The following is an 18,214-nucleotide window of genomic DNA, read 5'->3' on the forward strand; positions in this document are numbered from 1 at the left end:
AGGTCATGCCAAGCATTAAAGCCAGTGTGTCACCTGTCTGTCAGCATGGACAGCCTTGGAGATCGCAGGGTCCAACAGCCCTTGATGGTGGTCCAATGAGAAGGAGGCCTCGCCCTGCCCTGGTGGATAGGGAATACCAGGTGGGGCTGAGTATAGCAAAGAATATGGATCAGCCCTGCCTCTCACCTCTCTAGATAGGACCCCTTGTATTTCCTCCTTGATGCCCACCACTGGCCTAGTCAGGGCAGCTATGGGAGATCCAGGATTGGCCTCAAACCTGCATAAACAATGTATCTTTTTGCACTTGGAAAACATCCCATGGGCCTCTTGGCCAGGTGGAGCCAGGTCCTGCTGCAGTGAGCATTCTCCTGGCTGACATTAGTGGAGTTTTCTTGCCTCTACCAGTGGGGCTTCCGAAAGCCCTATATTTTAAAGCCAAGCAGTGTGCTTTGCCTTTTTTTGTTGTTTACTTTCTTTTCTTTTTCGTTTTCTTTCTTTCTTTCTTTTTTTTTTTTTAATATGCTTCTAGAGACACACACACTTCTATCTGAAGCTTGGGGCTTGGCCCTGCACCTCCGCCCCTCGGCGAAGCTCGGGTGAACTGCACACTGACTCGGGGACGCCCAGTGAGCCCAGGCGGCTAATCCCTTCTCTCTGAACTGCTGGCCTTTGCTCCTCCTCGCACACTGATGACTTTTGCTTAGAGTGTGATGGCTTGTCCCCGTGTGTGCTGTCCTGCCTAATCCTGTGGTCTTGTGTCATTTCTTTTTCCCTTGCAGGGTCTGCCTTGAAGCGTCTCTGTCTAGGCAAAGAGCACAGCAGTCGTAATTATCGGGTTTTTTTTACCCCTTGTCCGCTTTTCATCGCATGGGCTTTATTGTGGCTAGTGCACATCAAGGTTTCCAATGCCGGGCCTGGAGCCACGGGGTGTGGTCCTGCTCTGCACCCACCCTCCGTGGGCACCGCTTCATCTCCACCTGGTGGGACAGCCACCCGCAGGTGCCCCTTCACATCTCCATGGCTCCTAGACTTCGTGCATTCTCACCAGTTCACATCTAACAGGCTCTCCTTCCCCGGAACGTTCACACATTACCAATCGTTAATTGGCTCCTTTTCCAAAACCATAGGAATGAGTATTTCCTTGAAGTGCTAAAGATGAGTGCCCCCAGAGGAGAGATGCCAGGACAAAATGGGTATCAGTCTACCTGGGCCGCCCACTGCTCTCATCTCGCGCCTTTTTTCTTTTGTTTTTTTCTTTTCTGGCTGAAATGTTCATGTAGTTATAGCTTTGTGTGTGTGGAATCTCATTACTAATGTTTAACTGTTTGTGTCTGTGCTTTTTCGTCACTAGCCACTAGACTACATTTTGCAACGGCTTGTTTGAAGAGATGGTCATTAGGTTCTTATTATTTTTTTTAATGTAGAACATTTAAAAATCGGCTTATTCAAAATTACCAACCAGAAATTATGTGTTGGAGGGAGGGAAGGGAACACAATTCTTTAAAAAGTAAAATGTCCTGTGTTGGTTTTTTAAAACAAATCTTTCAGTGAAGTGGTGAATGCACTCATCTTTGTCCAGCGCTGTCTGACCCTTGGCCGCAGGTCTCCCCAGCAGCCAGGCCTCCTAGCTCCTCTCAATGTGGTCAGCAGCTCCTCAGATGGCACCCAGATTGCAGGCCCATGACGGAAAGCTCAGGGTGTTTGTGCCCTTTGTTAGTGCCTTCTGTACAGGCTCTGGTGAGGATAGGCATAATTTCTGTGTCTTCAGTTCCAAACTACCAAGCCATTTAAATTCACAGGAATGCCAGTGGTTAGTTGCCAGCATTTTCCCTGCGCCCGAAGAATAGTGGGAGCTACTGTGTGCTGAGCTCTCTGCCCAAAATATTGTCCCCTTTGAGTCCTCGTAGTAGAGCAAACTGTACAGAGAGGCCTGAAGAGTCTGCCACCAGTCTGTGCCAGGAGTTTTCTGAGCTCTCTCACTCGGGTCTGGTGGGCCTGAGCAGTATGAGCATAGTGGATGCCGAGTAAGGCTGTCACCAGCTGGGGTCCTGTCCTCTGGCCTGGATGATGAAATGGGTTACACAACCTGTGTAAATGTTCCATTGTGTTTAAATATAGACCATCTCCTGAAGCAAGGTTTTGTCTGGCCTAAGCGAGACCATTGTATGGATGACTGCGGCCAGCTGTGGTGCTGGGGAGCGGTGTCACCAATCCTGGCCTGTATGTGCCTCCCCAGGGTCCTCTACCAGCAGCCTGGTCCCCGGCCCCGAGCCGGGTCCCCCACCCACCCTGCATGTCCAGGCTCAGGTGAATAACAGCAACAACAAGAAAGGCACCTTCACGGATGACCTTCACAAGCTGGTGGATGAGTGGACCAGCAAGACAGTGGGGGTTGCTCAGCTGAAGCCATCACTCAACCAGCTGAAGCAGACACAGAAGCTGCACAACATGGAGGCCACGGCTGGCTGGGCTCTTGGGCCTGGCGAAATACAGGCTGTAAGTGGGGTGTGGTGGCGGCAAAGCTACAGGGTGGGAACAGGGCTTCTACCCCAGATCTTAGAAGAGCAGCAGAACCCAGGGTCACCCCTTGTTGGGTTTTAAGGTGTGCCCAGACCACATGGGGGCAGAAGTCAGGAGCTGTTTTCTTACTTAGGTTGTGTGATGCCGACTGTGATGCCTGTGTCAGGACTATGCCGACTTCAAACCTACTTAGAAGAATATTTCCTCTTTTTCAATCTTCTGGAGGAGTTTGTGCAAGATTGTGTTATTTCTTCCTGAAACACTTAACAAAGTTCATTTATGAGATCGTCTGGGCTAGGAGTTCTTTTTTTTTTTGAATGTGCGTAGATTCCCCTCTGACCTTTTATTTTGAAGAATTTTGAACATATGGAAGAGTTGAAAATTCTGTAGTGAACTCTCACGTATCCCGTCTGCACTCTGTGATTGACATTTTGCTGTTTTTATTACACATCTGTCTATCCCTTGAAGGTAGTAAGGTTTTCATAATGGATTCAATTTCTTTTATAGTTTTATACCATGTGGAGTTTCTCTTTCTTTTTTCTGTTAAACTCTGCTTTTCTAGCATTTGGTACATATCTAAATTTATCTAAGTTTAATTAATCAAGTCCATAATCTTTTTCCACCCTTTGTAGAATTTGGAGTGATGTCTTTTTTTTCATTCCTGAAATTAGTCCACTCTCTCTCATTTTCTCCTTATGCAGTCTCTTTAGGGGTTTATAAATTTTATTAGCCTCTTCAAGGAATTTGTTTTGGTTTCGATGATATTCTTTATTATATATTTCATTAATTTCCTTTTATTTCTTTCCGTCTATCTTTTGGTTACTTTTTTTATTTTACAAAGTGTCTTGAGATGTGCAGTTCATTGATTTCCAGCCTTTCTTTTTTTGAAGGACAGTCTTCAGGCTATAAAATTTCCTCTAAAGGTTTTAGTTGCATCTCAAAGATTTTGTTATGTAGTGTTTTCTTTGACCTTCCATTCAAAATATTTTGCAATTTCCACTATGATTTTAAGTAACATAATTATTTATTTCCTTGTGATTTTTTATTACTGTTTTTTTTTTTTTTAGCCTAATTATACCGTAATAAGAGAACAAATTTTGAGTGTTTTTAGTTTGTTTAAATTTGCTGGGACTGGCGTTTTGATTGAAGTTGTCAGTGTTGGTCACTGTCCATGGATGCTTGGGGCCAGCATCTTTTCATTCCCTCTCATATCCACACTCCCAGTCTCTTCTGAACGACCTCAGCACCCTCCTGATAGTTACACCTTCATCTGTCTAACTCCTTAAGTCCATTCTCCATTATTCTGCAGCAAAGTCGAGAATCCTTAACATGGACCCAAGGCCCTGTAGGGTCTGTGCCCTGAACCCTGGGAGGCTTGTCATACACACAGGCCCCACAGCACCTGTGCTGGGCTATGCCCCGTCTGTCCGTCCTGCCGATCTTAGTGTTCAGATGGCTGGGATTCTTACTAAGGTTTTGTTTTTATTTTGCTATTTTTTTGTGGTAAATCTATATAACATAAAATTTACCATTTTAATCATTTTAAAGTATATAGTTTAATAGCATTATGTATGTTCACAATGTTGTGCAACTATCACCACTATCCATATCTAGAACTTTTTTATTATCCCAAACAGAAACTACTCATTAAGAAATAACTCTCCAGTTCTCTCCCTCTGGTACCTCCAGTTATCTTGCCCCTGTTAACTTTTAATTCTACTTTCTGTTTCTATGACTGTGAATACTTTAGGTACCTCATATAAGTGGAATCGTATAGTATTTGACTTTTCCTGTCTGGTTTATTTAATTTACCATAATGTTTTTAAGGTACATTTGTATTGTAGCATGTTTTAGAACTTCATTCTTTTTTTTTTTTTCCTTTTTTTTTTATTGTGGTAAAATACATATAACATAAAATTTGTCATCTTAACCATTTTTAAGTGCCGGTTCAGTGGCATTAAGTACATTAATATTGTTGTTCAACTATTACCACCATCTATCTCCAGAATTTTAAAATCTTGCAACATAAAAATTCTGTACTCATTGAAAAATACCTCCCCATTTCTTCCCCGTGCCCCCAGCCCCCGGCAGCCACCATTCTACCTTCTTTCTCTATGAATTTGATTATTCTAGGTCCTCATGTAAGTGGAAAGATACAATATTTGTTTTTTTATAACTAGTTTATTTCATCAGGGTTCATCTATGTTGTAGCTTGTGTCAGAATTTCCTTTTAAAGGTTGAATAATATTCCATGTGTATACGCTACATTTCATTTATCCATTCATTCATCCACGGACACTTGGGTTGCTTCTACCTTTTAACTATTGTGAATAATGCTACTATGAACATCAGTGTACAGATATCTTTTTGAGATTCTGCTTTCAGTTCTTTTAGGTATATATCCAGCAATGGAATCACTGGATCATATGGTAATTCTGTCTTTAATTTTTTGAGGAATTGCTACACTGTTTTTCAGGGTGGCAGCACCATTTTATATTCCCATCAACAACACACAAAGGTTCTAGTTTTTCCTCATTTTTGCCAATACTTTTTATTTTCTGATTTTCTAAATGGTAATCATCCTAATGGGTGTGAGGTACGATATCTCATTGTAGCTTTGATTTGCATTTCCATCATGATTAGTAATGTTGACATATTTTCATGTGTTTTTTGGCTATTTGTATATCTTCTCTAGAGAAATAACAATTCAAGTCCTTTGCTCATTTTTGAATAGCAGTTTTTATTGTTCAGTTGTAGTTCTTTATATATTCTGGATATGAATCCCTTACCAGATATATGATTCACAGATATTTTCTCCCATTCTCTGTGTTGACTTTTTACTCCGTGGTTAGTACCTTTTAATGCACAAAAGTTTTTAATTTTCATGAAGACCAATTTATCTATTTTTTTCTTTTGTCGTGTCTGTCTTTGGTGACATATCCAAGAAATCATTGACAAATCCAACGTCAAAGCTTTCCCCCTGTAATTCTTTCTAAGAGTTTAATAATTTTAGCTCATATGTTTAGCTGCTAACTTCTTTCCATCTTGAATTAATTTTTGTATATGGTGTTAGGTTAGGGCTCAGCTTCTTTTCTTTTGCATGTGGATATCCAGTTTTCCTAGCAGAATTTGTTGAAAAGACTCTTTTTCCCATTGAATGTTCTTGGCATCCTTATTGAAAATCACTTAAACATGTGTGCAAAGGTTTATTTCTGTATTCTGTATTTTGTTGGTCTGTATGTCTTTTGCCAATTTCATACTGCTTTGATTTATGTAGCTTTGTAGTAAGTTTTGGAACCAGGAAATGTGAATCCAACTCTTTTTCTTTTTCAATGTTGTTTTGGTTATTGGAAGCCCCTTAAGAATCTTAGTGAATTTTAGTTGTTTTTTTTTTAATTAAAAAATTGCCATTGAGACTTTAATAGTAATTTCATTGAATCTATATATTACTTTGGGTAGTATTAACATGTTAACAATACTAAATCTTCCAAACCATGAACATGGGATATCTTTCCATTTATTTATGTCTTCTTTAATTTCTTTTAGCAATGTTTTGTAGTTTTCAGGATGTTAGTCTTTCAACTCCTTAAATTTATTCCTAAGTATTTTATTACTTTTTATATTATTGTAAAATGAAATTTTTTTAAATTTCGTTTTTAGATTATTAGAAATACAACTGACTTTGTACCCTGCAACTTTGCTGAATTCATGAATTAGCTCTAACAGGTTTTTGTTTCTATTTTTGTGGGTGTGTGTGTGTGTGTGTGTGTGTGTGTGTGTGTGGATTTTTTTAGGGTTATCTACATGTAAAATGTCGCCTCTGAACAGAGATAATTTTATTTCTTTCCAGTATGTTTGCCTCTTATTTTTTTTCTTGCTTAATTTTTCTGGCTAGAACTTCCATTATGATATTGAATAGAAGTGGCAAAAGCAAGGATCCTTGTCTTTTTCCTGATTTTAGAGGAAATACTTTGAGCCTTTCACCGTTGAGAGTGATATTAGCTATGGGATTTTTATGTATTTAGCCTTCATCATATTGAGGAAATTCCATTTGTTTCTAGTTTATTGAGTGTTTTTATCATGAAAGAGTGTTGGCTTTTTTCAAGTGCTTTTTCTGTATGAATTGAGATTTTTATCCTTCATCTTACTAATGGTGTATCATATTGATTTTCCTATGTTAAACCACTCTTGCATTCCTGTGATAAATCCCACCTAGCCATGGTGTATACTCCTAACATACTACTGAATTTGTTTTGCTAGTGTTTTATTGAGGATATTGGCATCAGTATTCATCCCCTGATAAATATTAGTCTGTAATTTTCTCTTCTTGTGATGTGTTTATTTATCTTTGGTATCAAGGTAATGTTGGCCACCTAGAATGAGTTAGGAAGTGTTTCCACCTCTTCCAACTTCTTAGAAGAGTTCGAGAAAGATTAGTGTTCATTCTTTAAATGTCTGGTAGTCTTCACCAGTGAAGTCATCTATCTGGTCCTGAGCTTGTCTTTGTTGAGAGGTTTTTGATTACCAATTCAATCTTACTACTATTGTAGGTCTGTTCAGATTTTCTGTTTCTTCTTGAGTCTGTTCTAGTAGTTTGTGTGTCCCTGGAAATTTTTATATTTCATGTAAATTATCCAATATGGTAGCTAAAACTATCAATTTGTCGATATTTTCAAAGAACTAACTTTTGGTTTTATTGTTTTTTCTCTATTGTTCTTCTATTCTTTATTTTGTTTACTTTTATTATGATATACAGTTAGGTTATTGATTTAAAATCTTTTTTAATGTAGGCTTTTTCAGCTATAAATTTCCCTCTGAGAACTTCTTTTTCTTTATCTCATAAATTTAGATGTGATGTATTTTCCTTTTCATTTGTTCCAAAGTATTTTCTAATTTCTTTTACCCTTCGGTTAAGAATATGTTGTTTAATTTCTGCACATATGTCAGTTTTCTAGTTTTCTTTTTGTTATTGATTTCTAATTTTTTTCATTGTGTTAGAAAAGATACTTTATATGATTTTGATCTTTTAAAATTTAAGACTTGTTTCATGGTCTAACATATGGCCTGTTCTGGAGAATGTTCATTGTGCACTTGAAAAGAATGTGTATTCTGCTGTTGTTGGATGGAGTATTCTGTAAATATTTGTTAGAACTAGTTGGATTATGTTGATATTCAAGTTCTCTCTTATAGATTTGTCTGGTTTTTGTATTCTCTGTTGAAAGTGAAGTATTGAAGTCTGCAACTAATAGTGTAGAACTGTCTATTTCTTCAGTTCTCTCTCCACATTGTATAATTTGGGGCTATATCATTAGATGCTTATATATTTATAATTGTTATGTCCTGATTGATTAAAACTTTTATCAATATATAATGTCCTTCTTTGTCTCTTGTAACCTTTTTTGACTTAAAATCTGTTTTGTCTGATAATATAATAGCTTCCCAGCTCTCTTTTCCATTTTTTCACTCTCAGCCTGTTTGTCTTTGTATTCAAAATGAGTCTCTTACAGATAGCATATAGATCAACCAAACTTCTTATTCATTCTGTCAATCTCTGATTATTAATTGGAGAGTTTAATCAGTTTACATATAATGTAATTATAGATTAGGAAAGATTTCTGCTATCCAACTATTTGTTTTCTGTATGTCTCAGGTTTTTATTCCTTAATTCCTTCATTACTGCTTTTAAACAAATATTTGGTGGGGTTTTTTTTTTTGTTTTTTTTTTTTGTAGAGTATAATTTTGATTCCCTTTCTCTTTACTTTTCTGTATAATTTTAGTTAGTCTCTTATTAGTTACCTTGGGGATTACAATTAATGCCTTAAATTTATAATGACCTAGATTGAATAATACAGACTTCATTTCAATAGTATATAAACAGCCTACTTTTAGACATCATCGTCCCTCCCACTTTGTATTGTTTTTGTTACAGATTTAATTTTTATATGTTACCTGTCCATTAACACAGATTTACAATTATTGTTTATTGCTCTTGCCTTTTAAATTATATAGGGGAAACATAGAATTAAAACCAAAAGTACAATAAATTTACCTACTTAGTTACCTTTTTTATTTCTTCATATGGCTCTGATTTACTGTCTATTATCCTTTCACTTCAGTCTGAAGGACTGCTGTTAGCATTTCTTATAGGGCAGATCCTTTAGTAACAACCTGTCTTAGTTATTGTTTATCCAGAGTCTTAATTTCACCTTCATTCTTGAAGGATCCTTTCATTAGATGTAGAATTCGTGATTGACAGCTCTTTCTTTATGTAAAGTATTTTTTTCTGTCCCATCTCTCTCTCTGTCTCTGTCTTTCTCTTCTCCTTCTTAGATGCCCATAATGCATATATTATATAGTATTCCTCAGAACCTTAGGCTTTGTATACTTTTCTTCATTCTTCTCTTTCTGTTCCCCAGACTCGGTAATTTCAATTGAATGGTTTCAAGTTTGCTGATCATTTATTCTGCCTGCTCATATCTGATGTTGAGCCCCTCTAGTAGAATTTTAAATTTCAGTTATTATATTTTTCAGCTCTGATATTTTTGTTTGGTTGCTTTTCTAATTTGTCTCTTTATTAACATTCTCATGTTGTTCATCTTTTATTTTCCTGGTTTCTTTTTTGTCCATAGTTTCCTTTAACTCTTTGAGCATATTTAAGACAGATGATTTAATGTCCTTATTTAGTAAGTCCAAAGTCTAGACTTCCTCAGGGATGGTTTCTGCTATTTTTTCTCTTTGTATGGCCATACTTTCCTGTTTGTTCATATAATTTATGATTTCTTATTGAAAACTGGACATTTGAATATTATAAGTGGTAACTCTGGAAACAGATTCTCTTTTTTCCCAGTATTTGCTGGTTTTGTTTGTTTGTGTTCAATTGTTTGTGTTCAGCAATTGTTTCAAGGGTCAATTGTATATGTCCTTTGCCATATACAATGTCCTTTGCCATATACAATGACCCTTGAAACAATTGCTGAACACAAACAATTGTTTCGACTGAACGTCAGAAGCTTAATTTGCATAAGCCTTTACTTCTTGCTTGCATTGAGACAAGTGGTGAAAGCTTAAGGTCTTCTCAAGTCTTTTCTGAACATGCATCCTGCTCTGGGCATACACATGGCTTTCTAAGTTCCCCAGTAAATTCTAATTTTGAATGCTCTAATTTCCCAAAGAAACTCTCTCCTGTGCTTTTTTACCCTGGCTTTAGGCAGTCTATATATGTCTCAATCATAATCTTTGGCCCCTGGCAACTGTGGATTTTTTGATTGCCTTACAATGTTTTGAGCGATATAAATTTGGAGTTCCAAATTAAGCCAGAGAAGTACACCTGTGTGAGCCCTTAAGTCCCCCACCCCCACCCCAAACAGGTTAGGACAGACATATAAAATAATTTGTGAATATGATCTCTGCTCCCTCCAGACCAGGGAACCATACTGGAGGAATGCTGGCTGCCTTCTTCAAGACTGCTGTAAAGCGAGGGAGAGGATGAGCCAAGGGCCAGTAAAAATAAAATGCTTTCCTACTTTTTAAAATTTGCCTTTTTCTCTATTTGCTTTTTGCTTCTGCTTGAGTGCTATAAACCTTTAGCTGCTTCCTGGAGTTCTGACAGTTTCTGGTGTTTTTTTTCAATGTTTCTATGGAAAGATGGAAGTTTGGAACTGCCTACTCTTCCATTTTGCTAGTATCACTCCTAATCTAATGAGTTTCTCCGTGTTTGTGCATATTTTATCAGTTATGGAAAGAAGAATTTTGAAATTTTCCATTACAGTTGTGGGTTTGTGTATTTCTTATAGTTTGTTGAATTTTGCTTTATGTATTTTGAAACTATGTTATTAAGTATATTCAAATTTAGATTTGCCATATCAGACTTGTGAGTTGGACTTAAACATTATGAAGTATCTCTTATGATTTTTGCCTTTAAATCTACTTTGTCTGAAATTGCTATAACTATAGTAGCTCATGTTGGGTTATTATTTACATGGCATATAGCTTCTCATTCTTTACTTTCAGTCTTTCTATATCCTTATGTTTTAGATGTATCTCTTGTAAATAGCGTATGATTCTGTTTAGTTTTTTAATTCTGTTTTTTATTATTTTGTCCATTTATATTTAGTGTAAATTATCAAAATCTTTTTTTTCTTACCCATTTCCTAGACAATACAAAGACCATAAAACACTTTAACTGCATTTTCTCCCCCTTTGGCATTTATTTCTCAATTCTATATAGACTTTCAATACCACAACACATTTTTTATACAGTCACATTCATCCACAGCTATTTACATTTTTACTAGTTGTGTTGTTTCATTCCTTCTTGCCTCTGATCTTCATCTGAGGTCATTCAGAATATCATTAAATATATGTGTACTAGTAATTAATTTTTCAGTTTTTGTCTAAAAATGTCTTTGTTTCATCGCCGTTCTTGGAGGATATTTTCAGTGGATATACAATTCTAGGTTGGCAGTTATTTAAGCATGTTGACATTTTCATTCCACTGTTATTTAGCTTCCCTTGTTTTTGTTAGAAGCAAGCAGCCAGTCTGTTGGTCCTTTGAAGATAATTGTTTTTCTTCTGGCTTCAAATGTTTTCATTTTCATAAGATTTATTATGTGGTGCCTAAGAATATACATTTTTATCCTGCTTAGACTTCATAGGGCTTCATGACTCAAAGGCTTGATTTCTTGATCAAATCTGGATTTTTTTTTTTTTTTTGCCATTATCTCTTCCCATACAGCTCCTGCCCCACTCTCTTCCCCTCCTCTCCTTCTGAGACTCCAGTCCATATGTGAGGTCTTTTACTCTTTCCTTGGCCTCTTACATATTTTCTCATCTTTTGTCTCTTGATACTTTATTCCAGATGTTTTCTTCAGATCTTTTAGTTCACAAAATTTTTTCCTTTTGTGTCTAAGCTGCTATTAATCTATCCATTGAGTTTTTAATTTCAGTTATTGTATTTTTCAGTTGAAGACTTTGTATTTGTTGTTCATCCCCCAACACACACACATCTACTGTATCTTTTTTTATAGTTTCCAGCTCTCTGCCCAAATTCTCAAACTCTGTCTTTCATGTAGTATTTTACAGTTTCCATTTTCTGTTTCACCTGGTTTTTCTTTCTATTGCCTTGTCTTGTCTTGTGACTTATTAAAAAATTGTGTGTGGGATGTTGTATTTGAAAATTTATTTGTAAAAAGAATTTGAAGCCTAGAAGTAGGTTCCTTATTGTTTTCATTTGCCTTTGGGTACCTTTACACATTCTTGTTGGCCATTTTGTGTAAAGTTCCTGGTCAGGGATCTTTACTATTTAAAAGTTGAAAAATCTCTATATTATTGACTTATGGGAATTCATTATATATCCTTTGCCATATACAATTGACCCTTGAACAACATGAGGATTAGGGGTGCCAACCCTTGTGCAGTCAAAATCCACATATAACTATAGTCAGCCTGCTATGTGGATTCTTAACTGCATATCGAAACTCTAGTTGACCATTGAACAACACAGGTTCGAACCACTCAGGTCCACTATTTTTTTTTTATGAGCCTGTGTCTTGTCTTTTCATTTTTAATGATGAAAGAGAAATGGCAGAAGTTTTAATTTTGTTGAAGTCTAGTTTATCAAATTTTTTATGTTCAGTAATTTTTTTTGTTCTATCTGAGGAATCTTTGCCTCTTACCGGACCAGGAAGATATTCTCCTTTGTTTTTTTCTAGAAGTTTCATAGTTTAGCTGTTGCAGTCAGCCCTGTAAGCCACCTCAAATTAACTTTTGTGTATGGTTTGATTTAAGGGTCAATTTTTTTTCCTATGTGCATATATGGTTGTTATAGCACCTTTCTTTCCAACATTCTTCAAGTGGCTACATATGTGTAGCTTCATTTCTAAACTCACTGTTTTGTTCCATCAAGCCATTCTTTTATCCTTATGTCAGTACTGTACCCTCTTAATCACTGTGGCTTTATAGTAAGTTTAATGTCTGATAATGTAAGACCTCCTACGTTGATCTTCAAGAATTTCTTGATTTTTTTTTTTTTTTTTAGGTCCTTAATATTTCTATACATTTTACAAACAGCCTGTCATTTTCTACAAAATAGCCTTTTGGAATTTTGATTGGGATTGTATTGGATCTTTTGATACAACTGGATGAGATTTGACATGTTAACAATATTGAGTATTCCTATGAACAAATGACATTTCTGTTTATGTCTTTTCTATAAGCAAAGTTTTGTAGTTTTCAATGTAAAGGTATCACACATATTTCATTAAATGTATCTCTAGGTAGTGGATGTTTTGGAACGCAGTTGTAAATTGTATTGTTTTAAAGTTACAATCTCCCATTGTATGTTAGTATATAGAAATATGGTTGAGTTTTGTGCAGTCTTGCAAAATTTGCTTTTTAGCTCTAGAAATTGGTTTGTTCATTCTTTTGGGTTTTCTCCGTACACAATGTCGTCATCTGTAAATAAAGATTTTTTTTTTTCCCCTAGTCTATGCTTCTCTTCCTTTCCTTGCCTTGGTTGGGACTTCCTATGCACGTTGACTAGGAGCGGGGGGCATTGGGGGAAGTGCATTTGGCATTTCATATCAGTACAGGGTTGGCTGCGGGTTCTGTAGAGCCGTTTCACAGATGGAGGAGGTGCCTCTGGCCTTGGCTGTTGTGCTTTCCTTGAAATAATGTGGAACTCCTCAGATGTTCTCCATGCATCTGTGGAGAACATCATGTGGGGTTCCTTCTCATTTTATTGCTGGGGTGAGGTGTAACAATTTCCACTGAGACAGCAGCATTGCATTCTTGGGGCACACCCCACTAAGTGGTGATGTTTTATCTTTTTTAGTTGCTGGGTTAGATCTGCCAACATTTTGTGTAGGGAGTTTGAACTTTGTCGTTCTCTTTTCTTTCAGTAGTCTCCTCTTCTGAAAGGTTCTATGTCATGGTCATGCTAGTCTTACTATCATTGTTCACTGCCTCACCCTTGTGCTTTCCTCTGGGGTGTGGAGAGCAGCGGGGCTTCCCTGCCATTGATTCCCAGGCTCTGGGCACATGCCCCTTAAAGCCCTTGGCTGCTCTGGTCCTTTCATATTGGCACTGACCAATCAAGCAGGAGGCCTTTGGGTTGAGATGTGCGGTCTCTCACTGCACCTTCAGGGATCAGGCCCCAGAGAGCCTGCTCTGGTCTGTGGATACCTGGAGTGTGTGGCCTAGAGGTGGCTAGGCTGCACATTTGAGGAATGAGGCAAGGTGAGTCTCTGCTTCTGGCCCTATACTGTCAATGGTGTCAGCTATTAGAAGGAACCCCAAGGTGCCTAAGAATAGAGAAACTTTAGGAACCCCTGGGGCCACTGGGGGATGCCAGATGATTGCAGCCACATGTACCCTCCTCTTCTTGTTTTTTAGATGAATCCACCTCGAGCAGCAGTGGGGACACCATGTCTGGCCCTGGCACCTGGCCCTCTACCCACCACGGTCATTCCTGGAACTTCCCTGACCCTGCCCGTGCCAGGTACTACCCTCTCTGGCTTCTCAGCCTCACCCTGTGCACTGCCTCTGGGCCAGTACAGAAGCCTGTTCCCAGCTTCAGTTTCTTGGAGTAGCTGGGCAGCCCAGGAAGGCAGCCAGAGCCCTACCTGGGGACCAGGCCTGGGTGTAGCAGATAGGCCCATGCTTCCCGTGTTCTTAAGGCTTCCAGTGGCCAGAACACATAACCCCTGGCTGCAGATTACATAGCTCTCTAACTACTCTGCTCTGAATTGAACAGCCCAGAGGAACTGGGTTGTCATTTGGTCTCTGAGCCCTGCCCTGGCTGCCCAAAGGTACCTAGTGAAGGGGCCAGCGTGAGGGCCACCCTTGCTTTCTTTATTGCTGCAAACACTGTTTCTTCTTAGGTTCCATTGGTCTACATCTGCAGTCTTTGCACCTACTTCCTGTACTTGAGTTGATGGTTAGAACATTGTAATCTCCCTGCAGAATTACAGTACCTTGAATTACAGCCTTTCGTTCCCTGATGGAAAGAGATATTTAAAAAAACCCATATATCGGGAAAGGTGCATTTCATTTAAAATTGTGTTGTGTGTTGATATCTTTATTTCCTATTAAATTGCAGAGGCATAAATGGTTTACAAGTCTGAAGCTAAAGTCTGATTTTTAGTTTTCTTTTATAAGTGGCTTTTTTAAAAAAAAAAGTTGAACTAGTGACCTTGAATATTGAAGAATTGCAAATGGTAGGGGAGCTTTGCTTCATGCTCATGAAAGGTCTCTCTGGGCTTTTACGTCACTGGCAGCAGACAGATGAACACCCTCAACTGCTGTACTGCAGGCGCTGCCAGTGAGGTTCTTAAGGGGTGCATGGTTCCTGGGGCCAGGCATTGCTAGTAGTAGTTAATCTCTTAGTAAGGAACATTAGCAGCTATGTTTGGCTGTGTGGAACCTGCTGGAAAGTGCTAGGTGAGCAGAGATGCCCTCAAAGATCCAAAGCCAGGCAGGGCTACTGTGAGGTGGGGAAAGTAAGTGTGTGTGTGAGAACAGGAGCACAGGCAGGCTGCTACTCTGCAGAGACAGCGGGGCCCCTTTGTCTTGGGGGTCCACCCACTCTCCTGCCTGCCCTCCTTCCTTTTCCATCATCTACACTGAGGCCTGTGGCTACCTGGGTCTCTGTCTGCCCAGTGCTTGCAGGCTGGTCTGCCTTCCTCTGTCCCCTAGACTGCTGTCCAAGCACCAAGGTCACCCTGCCTGGGCAGGGATATATCTCCCCTGGAGACATCAGTAGGACTCATCCCAAATGGGCACCAAACAGCCCCTAGTGGGAGCTGAAGGCCCTGCTCCTCACTAGCCAGAGTATTTCCCAGCCTCTGCAGGGAGGCAGCTGGTTGGGCTGCCCAGCTGTGAATTAATTGTAGAGTTCTGCTGTACTTTGGGACCTCACCAAAACTAGCTAACTAATTTTGGTTTAAATTTATTATTCTATCAATTCAATTAGAATTGAATTTTCTAGGTGATTATGCAGAATCTTCTGCCAGGGCACAATCCTGTAGTAAGAGATTTTTGTTCTCCGTGAGGTGCCCCCTGGATCCTTTGTAGAGTCTCAGTGCCAGGTTCCTGAGGGCAGTAGAAGCCACCTTCTCCCACTTCCCTGCACCAACTTGAGCTTTAGAACTTTAGCCTTGTATACAAATGGTCAGTGGCATGGAATCCCCAAGAGGTTGTATATTTGAAGGAGAAAAATAAACATTTTTGCTTGGAAACAGTGTGAAACTTCTTTTTCTTACTCTGTCCCTTAAAAGCCAAACCAGCCAGCTTTATAGAGAAGACAGGAGAGGGCACCTGGGTAGGTAGACAGGCGGTGGGTGTCATCTCCCCAGCAGGAGCCAGGTGTAGCAGATGATGTGCCGCCAGGCTCTTAAAATGAGAGTGGAGTGTCGGGTGGGACCCTGTCTTCTGCACACAGCTCCCACTGGGTGTGGCCTGGGCCCCAAGGACAGCCAGCCTCTACCAGCTCCAGGCCTGAGTTGGCCTATTCCCTCTGCTTTCAGCCATTCAAACTGAACTGCATTTCGATGTGGGAAGGACTGACCCATGGACAGAGGGAGTCTCATGGTCAACTAAATGGTATCCCTGACCCCTTTCCATGTTGGCTCTCTCCCAGAAAGCGGATTTGCGTGACTCTGTGGAAGAAGCACAGGGGGAGGCATCTGGTTCTGGGCCTTGTGAGAGAAGGAAGATTTAGGCTGAGACCATCAGAGTCATTTAAGGGACTCTGCTGTTCCAGAGGCACAGGGCCATGTCACAGGTGTCGGTGCGGGGAGAGTACCCACCACGCACCCCCTCTACCTCTTCCTCCCTGTGGTGCTCAGTATGTTTTCCTGGCCTACCTATCCTTGATGTCCTCATGCTCAGTGGTCTGTGTGTCTGCATGCATTCAAGCTGGGAGTCACAGCGCCTCCTGCTCCACCCAGCTTGGGTGGCTGCCCCCATCTGCTGCTCTCACATTTCCACTGAGATGCAGTCAGGGTTTGTGCCACTGCTCATGGAGGGAATGGGGACCTCATGACCACATTTAGGGCTTCATCTCTGTTGGCCCTGGGCAGAGGCTGGGGCATCTTGGGGTTGATGTGCCCAAGGAGCCAGAGGCAGCTTGCTCTCTGTTACCTCAAGCATGCAGGCTCTGGGACGCCCTGTCTGATTTGAGGCAGTTGCTCAGTGTGGAAGGTGGCCAGAGGGCAGAGGCTACCTGAGGTCCACCTGCATGGTGCACAGGTTTTGGTCAGGCCTCTGGGCCCTCTGAAGAACGTGACTGCTTTGGCATCACTGCTCCACCTTCCAGGGCCTGGTGCAACCATGTAGGGCTTATAATGAGCTGTGGTGGTTTTGTTTTCTAGATTCTGAAAGTGAGAAGCCCGACTGAGCCCAGGCAGGCCGATCTGACCCAGACGCCAGGCCCCATGTCGTCTCATGCAGAGCAGGCGAGTCCGCGCCTTGTGTCAGTTCACACTGTTTTGTAACCACTTTCTAAGCATTTTTTATTCACAATTGGAGACACAAATGTAATGCAAGAATAAAAAATATTTTGGGGGAAAAAGGACTTTGGTTTTTCAAACTCTCTTTTCCAGTGGCCCCCAGACAGGCAACTGGCCTCATACAGCAGTGAGCACAGGTGAGGGGTGCTGGAGAAACTCCAGAGACCACACAACAGGCTATCTGGGGCACCCTCAGCCAAGGGGTTTTTGGGTGTGGTGATGAACATTTGTAGTTTTCGAGGTGACTTATAGTGCTCTTTTTAGCTCAGGGTCTTTGAATCGGACAGTAGCCTGAACAAGTCAGACAGGTGACATGGTCCCACTTCTCAGAGAAGCAACTAAGGCTGTGGATGGCAGGTAGCCTGGTATATTTCCAGGCACTTCCCGCTTCAGGCCCAGGGCAATGCCTATGGGACCCTAGAAGCTGAGCAGGAGTACATATCTCCAGTGATGGTCCCCTGGCCTGCAGAGACTCAGGCCTTTGTGCACACAGCTCCATTGATTTTGCTGACCCTCTCACTCTGTTGTTCCATGTCACTTGGAGGCATGTAACCCACTCCTGGGTACAGTGGAGCATCCATAATGGCCTGAAACATTGAGACCCCTGGCTACGAAGGGTAGCAGGACAGACCTGCCCTATGGTGGGAGCCCAGGGCATACTGTATAAAGTGAGAAGCCTGCGAGTGTCCTCACAGAGAGATGTGGGTGGTAAAATTGTAGCCTGGCCTGTGGGCACTGGCTCACACTGGGCCTGGGGCAGAACTCAGGGGACCCCACATCAGGATGGAGAATTGCATCTTTGTTTTCATCGACGTCTGGCAACAGTGCTTCCTCGGTGTGAATGCGGGCTGGGGGATAGCAGCATCTGGGGCGTGTCACCGTTGGAGCCCACAGATGCTATATATGACATTGCAGTTGTCGCAGGTGGCCCCAGACATCATTTACCTTCATCACAACAAAATGCCAGTCCTTAAGACTCCTGTACAACAACTGGCTGATGAAAGCAGAGAGATGTGGGTTTCCCACTTCCCACAGCTTCTCAGGGGACTTGTGGGCATGGTGTGAGGGCTTGCCAACACAGCATCTGTATGGAGGTTTGCCGGCATGGTGTGCAGGTGCCATGGGGGAGGTGGAGTGGGCAAGATACCAGTGTGGAGGTAGGCAGGCACAGCGTGGGAGAGGGCAT

General features: G+C 40.7%; 1 protein-coding gene across 14 annotated transcripts in view; it reads left to right on the top strand.

Moving 5' to 3' along the window:
• The window catches only part of WNK2 (WNK lysine deficient protein kinase 2), a 106,411-nt gene extending 89,320 nt beyond the window's left edge, over positions 1-17,091 (top strand). For 9 of the 14 annotated variants that reach the window (XM_039888474.1, XM_039888467.1, XM_039888469.1 and 6 more), the window contains 4 exons: positions 780-824; positions 2,237-2,496; positions 13,913-14,018; positions 16,891-17,091. In XM_039888474.1, coding sequence (XP_039744408.1) covers positions 780-824; positions 2,237-2,496; positions 13,913-14,018; positions 16,891-16,916 — 437 coding nt within the window. In that variant the 3' untranslated portion in view covers positions 16,917-17,091. Of the gene's footprint in view, positions 1-779; positions 825-2,236; positions 2,497-13,912; positions 14,019-16,890 lie in introns of those variants that run through there. The other 5 variants (XM_039888470.1, XM_039888473.1, XM_039888475.1 and 2 more) reach the window with 3 other exon arrangements.
• The last annotated feature ends 1,123 nt before the right edge of the window (positions 17,092-18,214 follow it).

The sequence above is a fragment of the Pteropus medius genome, unplaced genomic scaffold (genome assembly GCF_902729225.1).
Source record: "Pteropus medius unplaced genomic scaffold, Ma_sr-lr_union100, whole genome shotgun sequence".
In the NCBI taxonomy this organism is placed as follows: Eukaryota; Metazoa; Chordata; class Mammalia; order Chiroptera; family Pteropodidae; genus Pteropus; species Pteropus medius.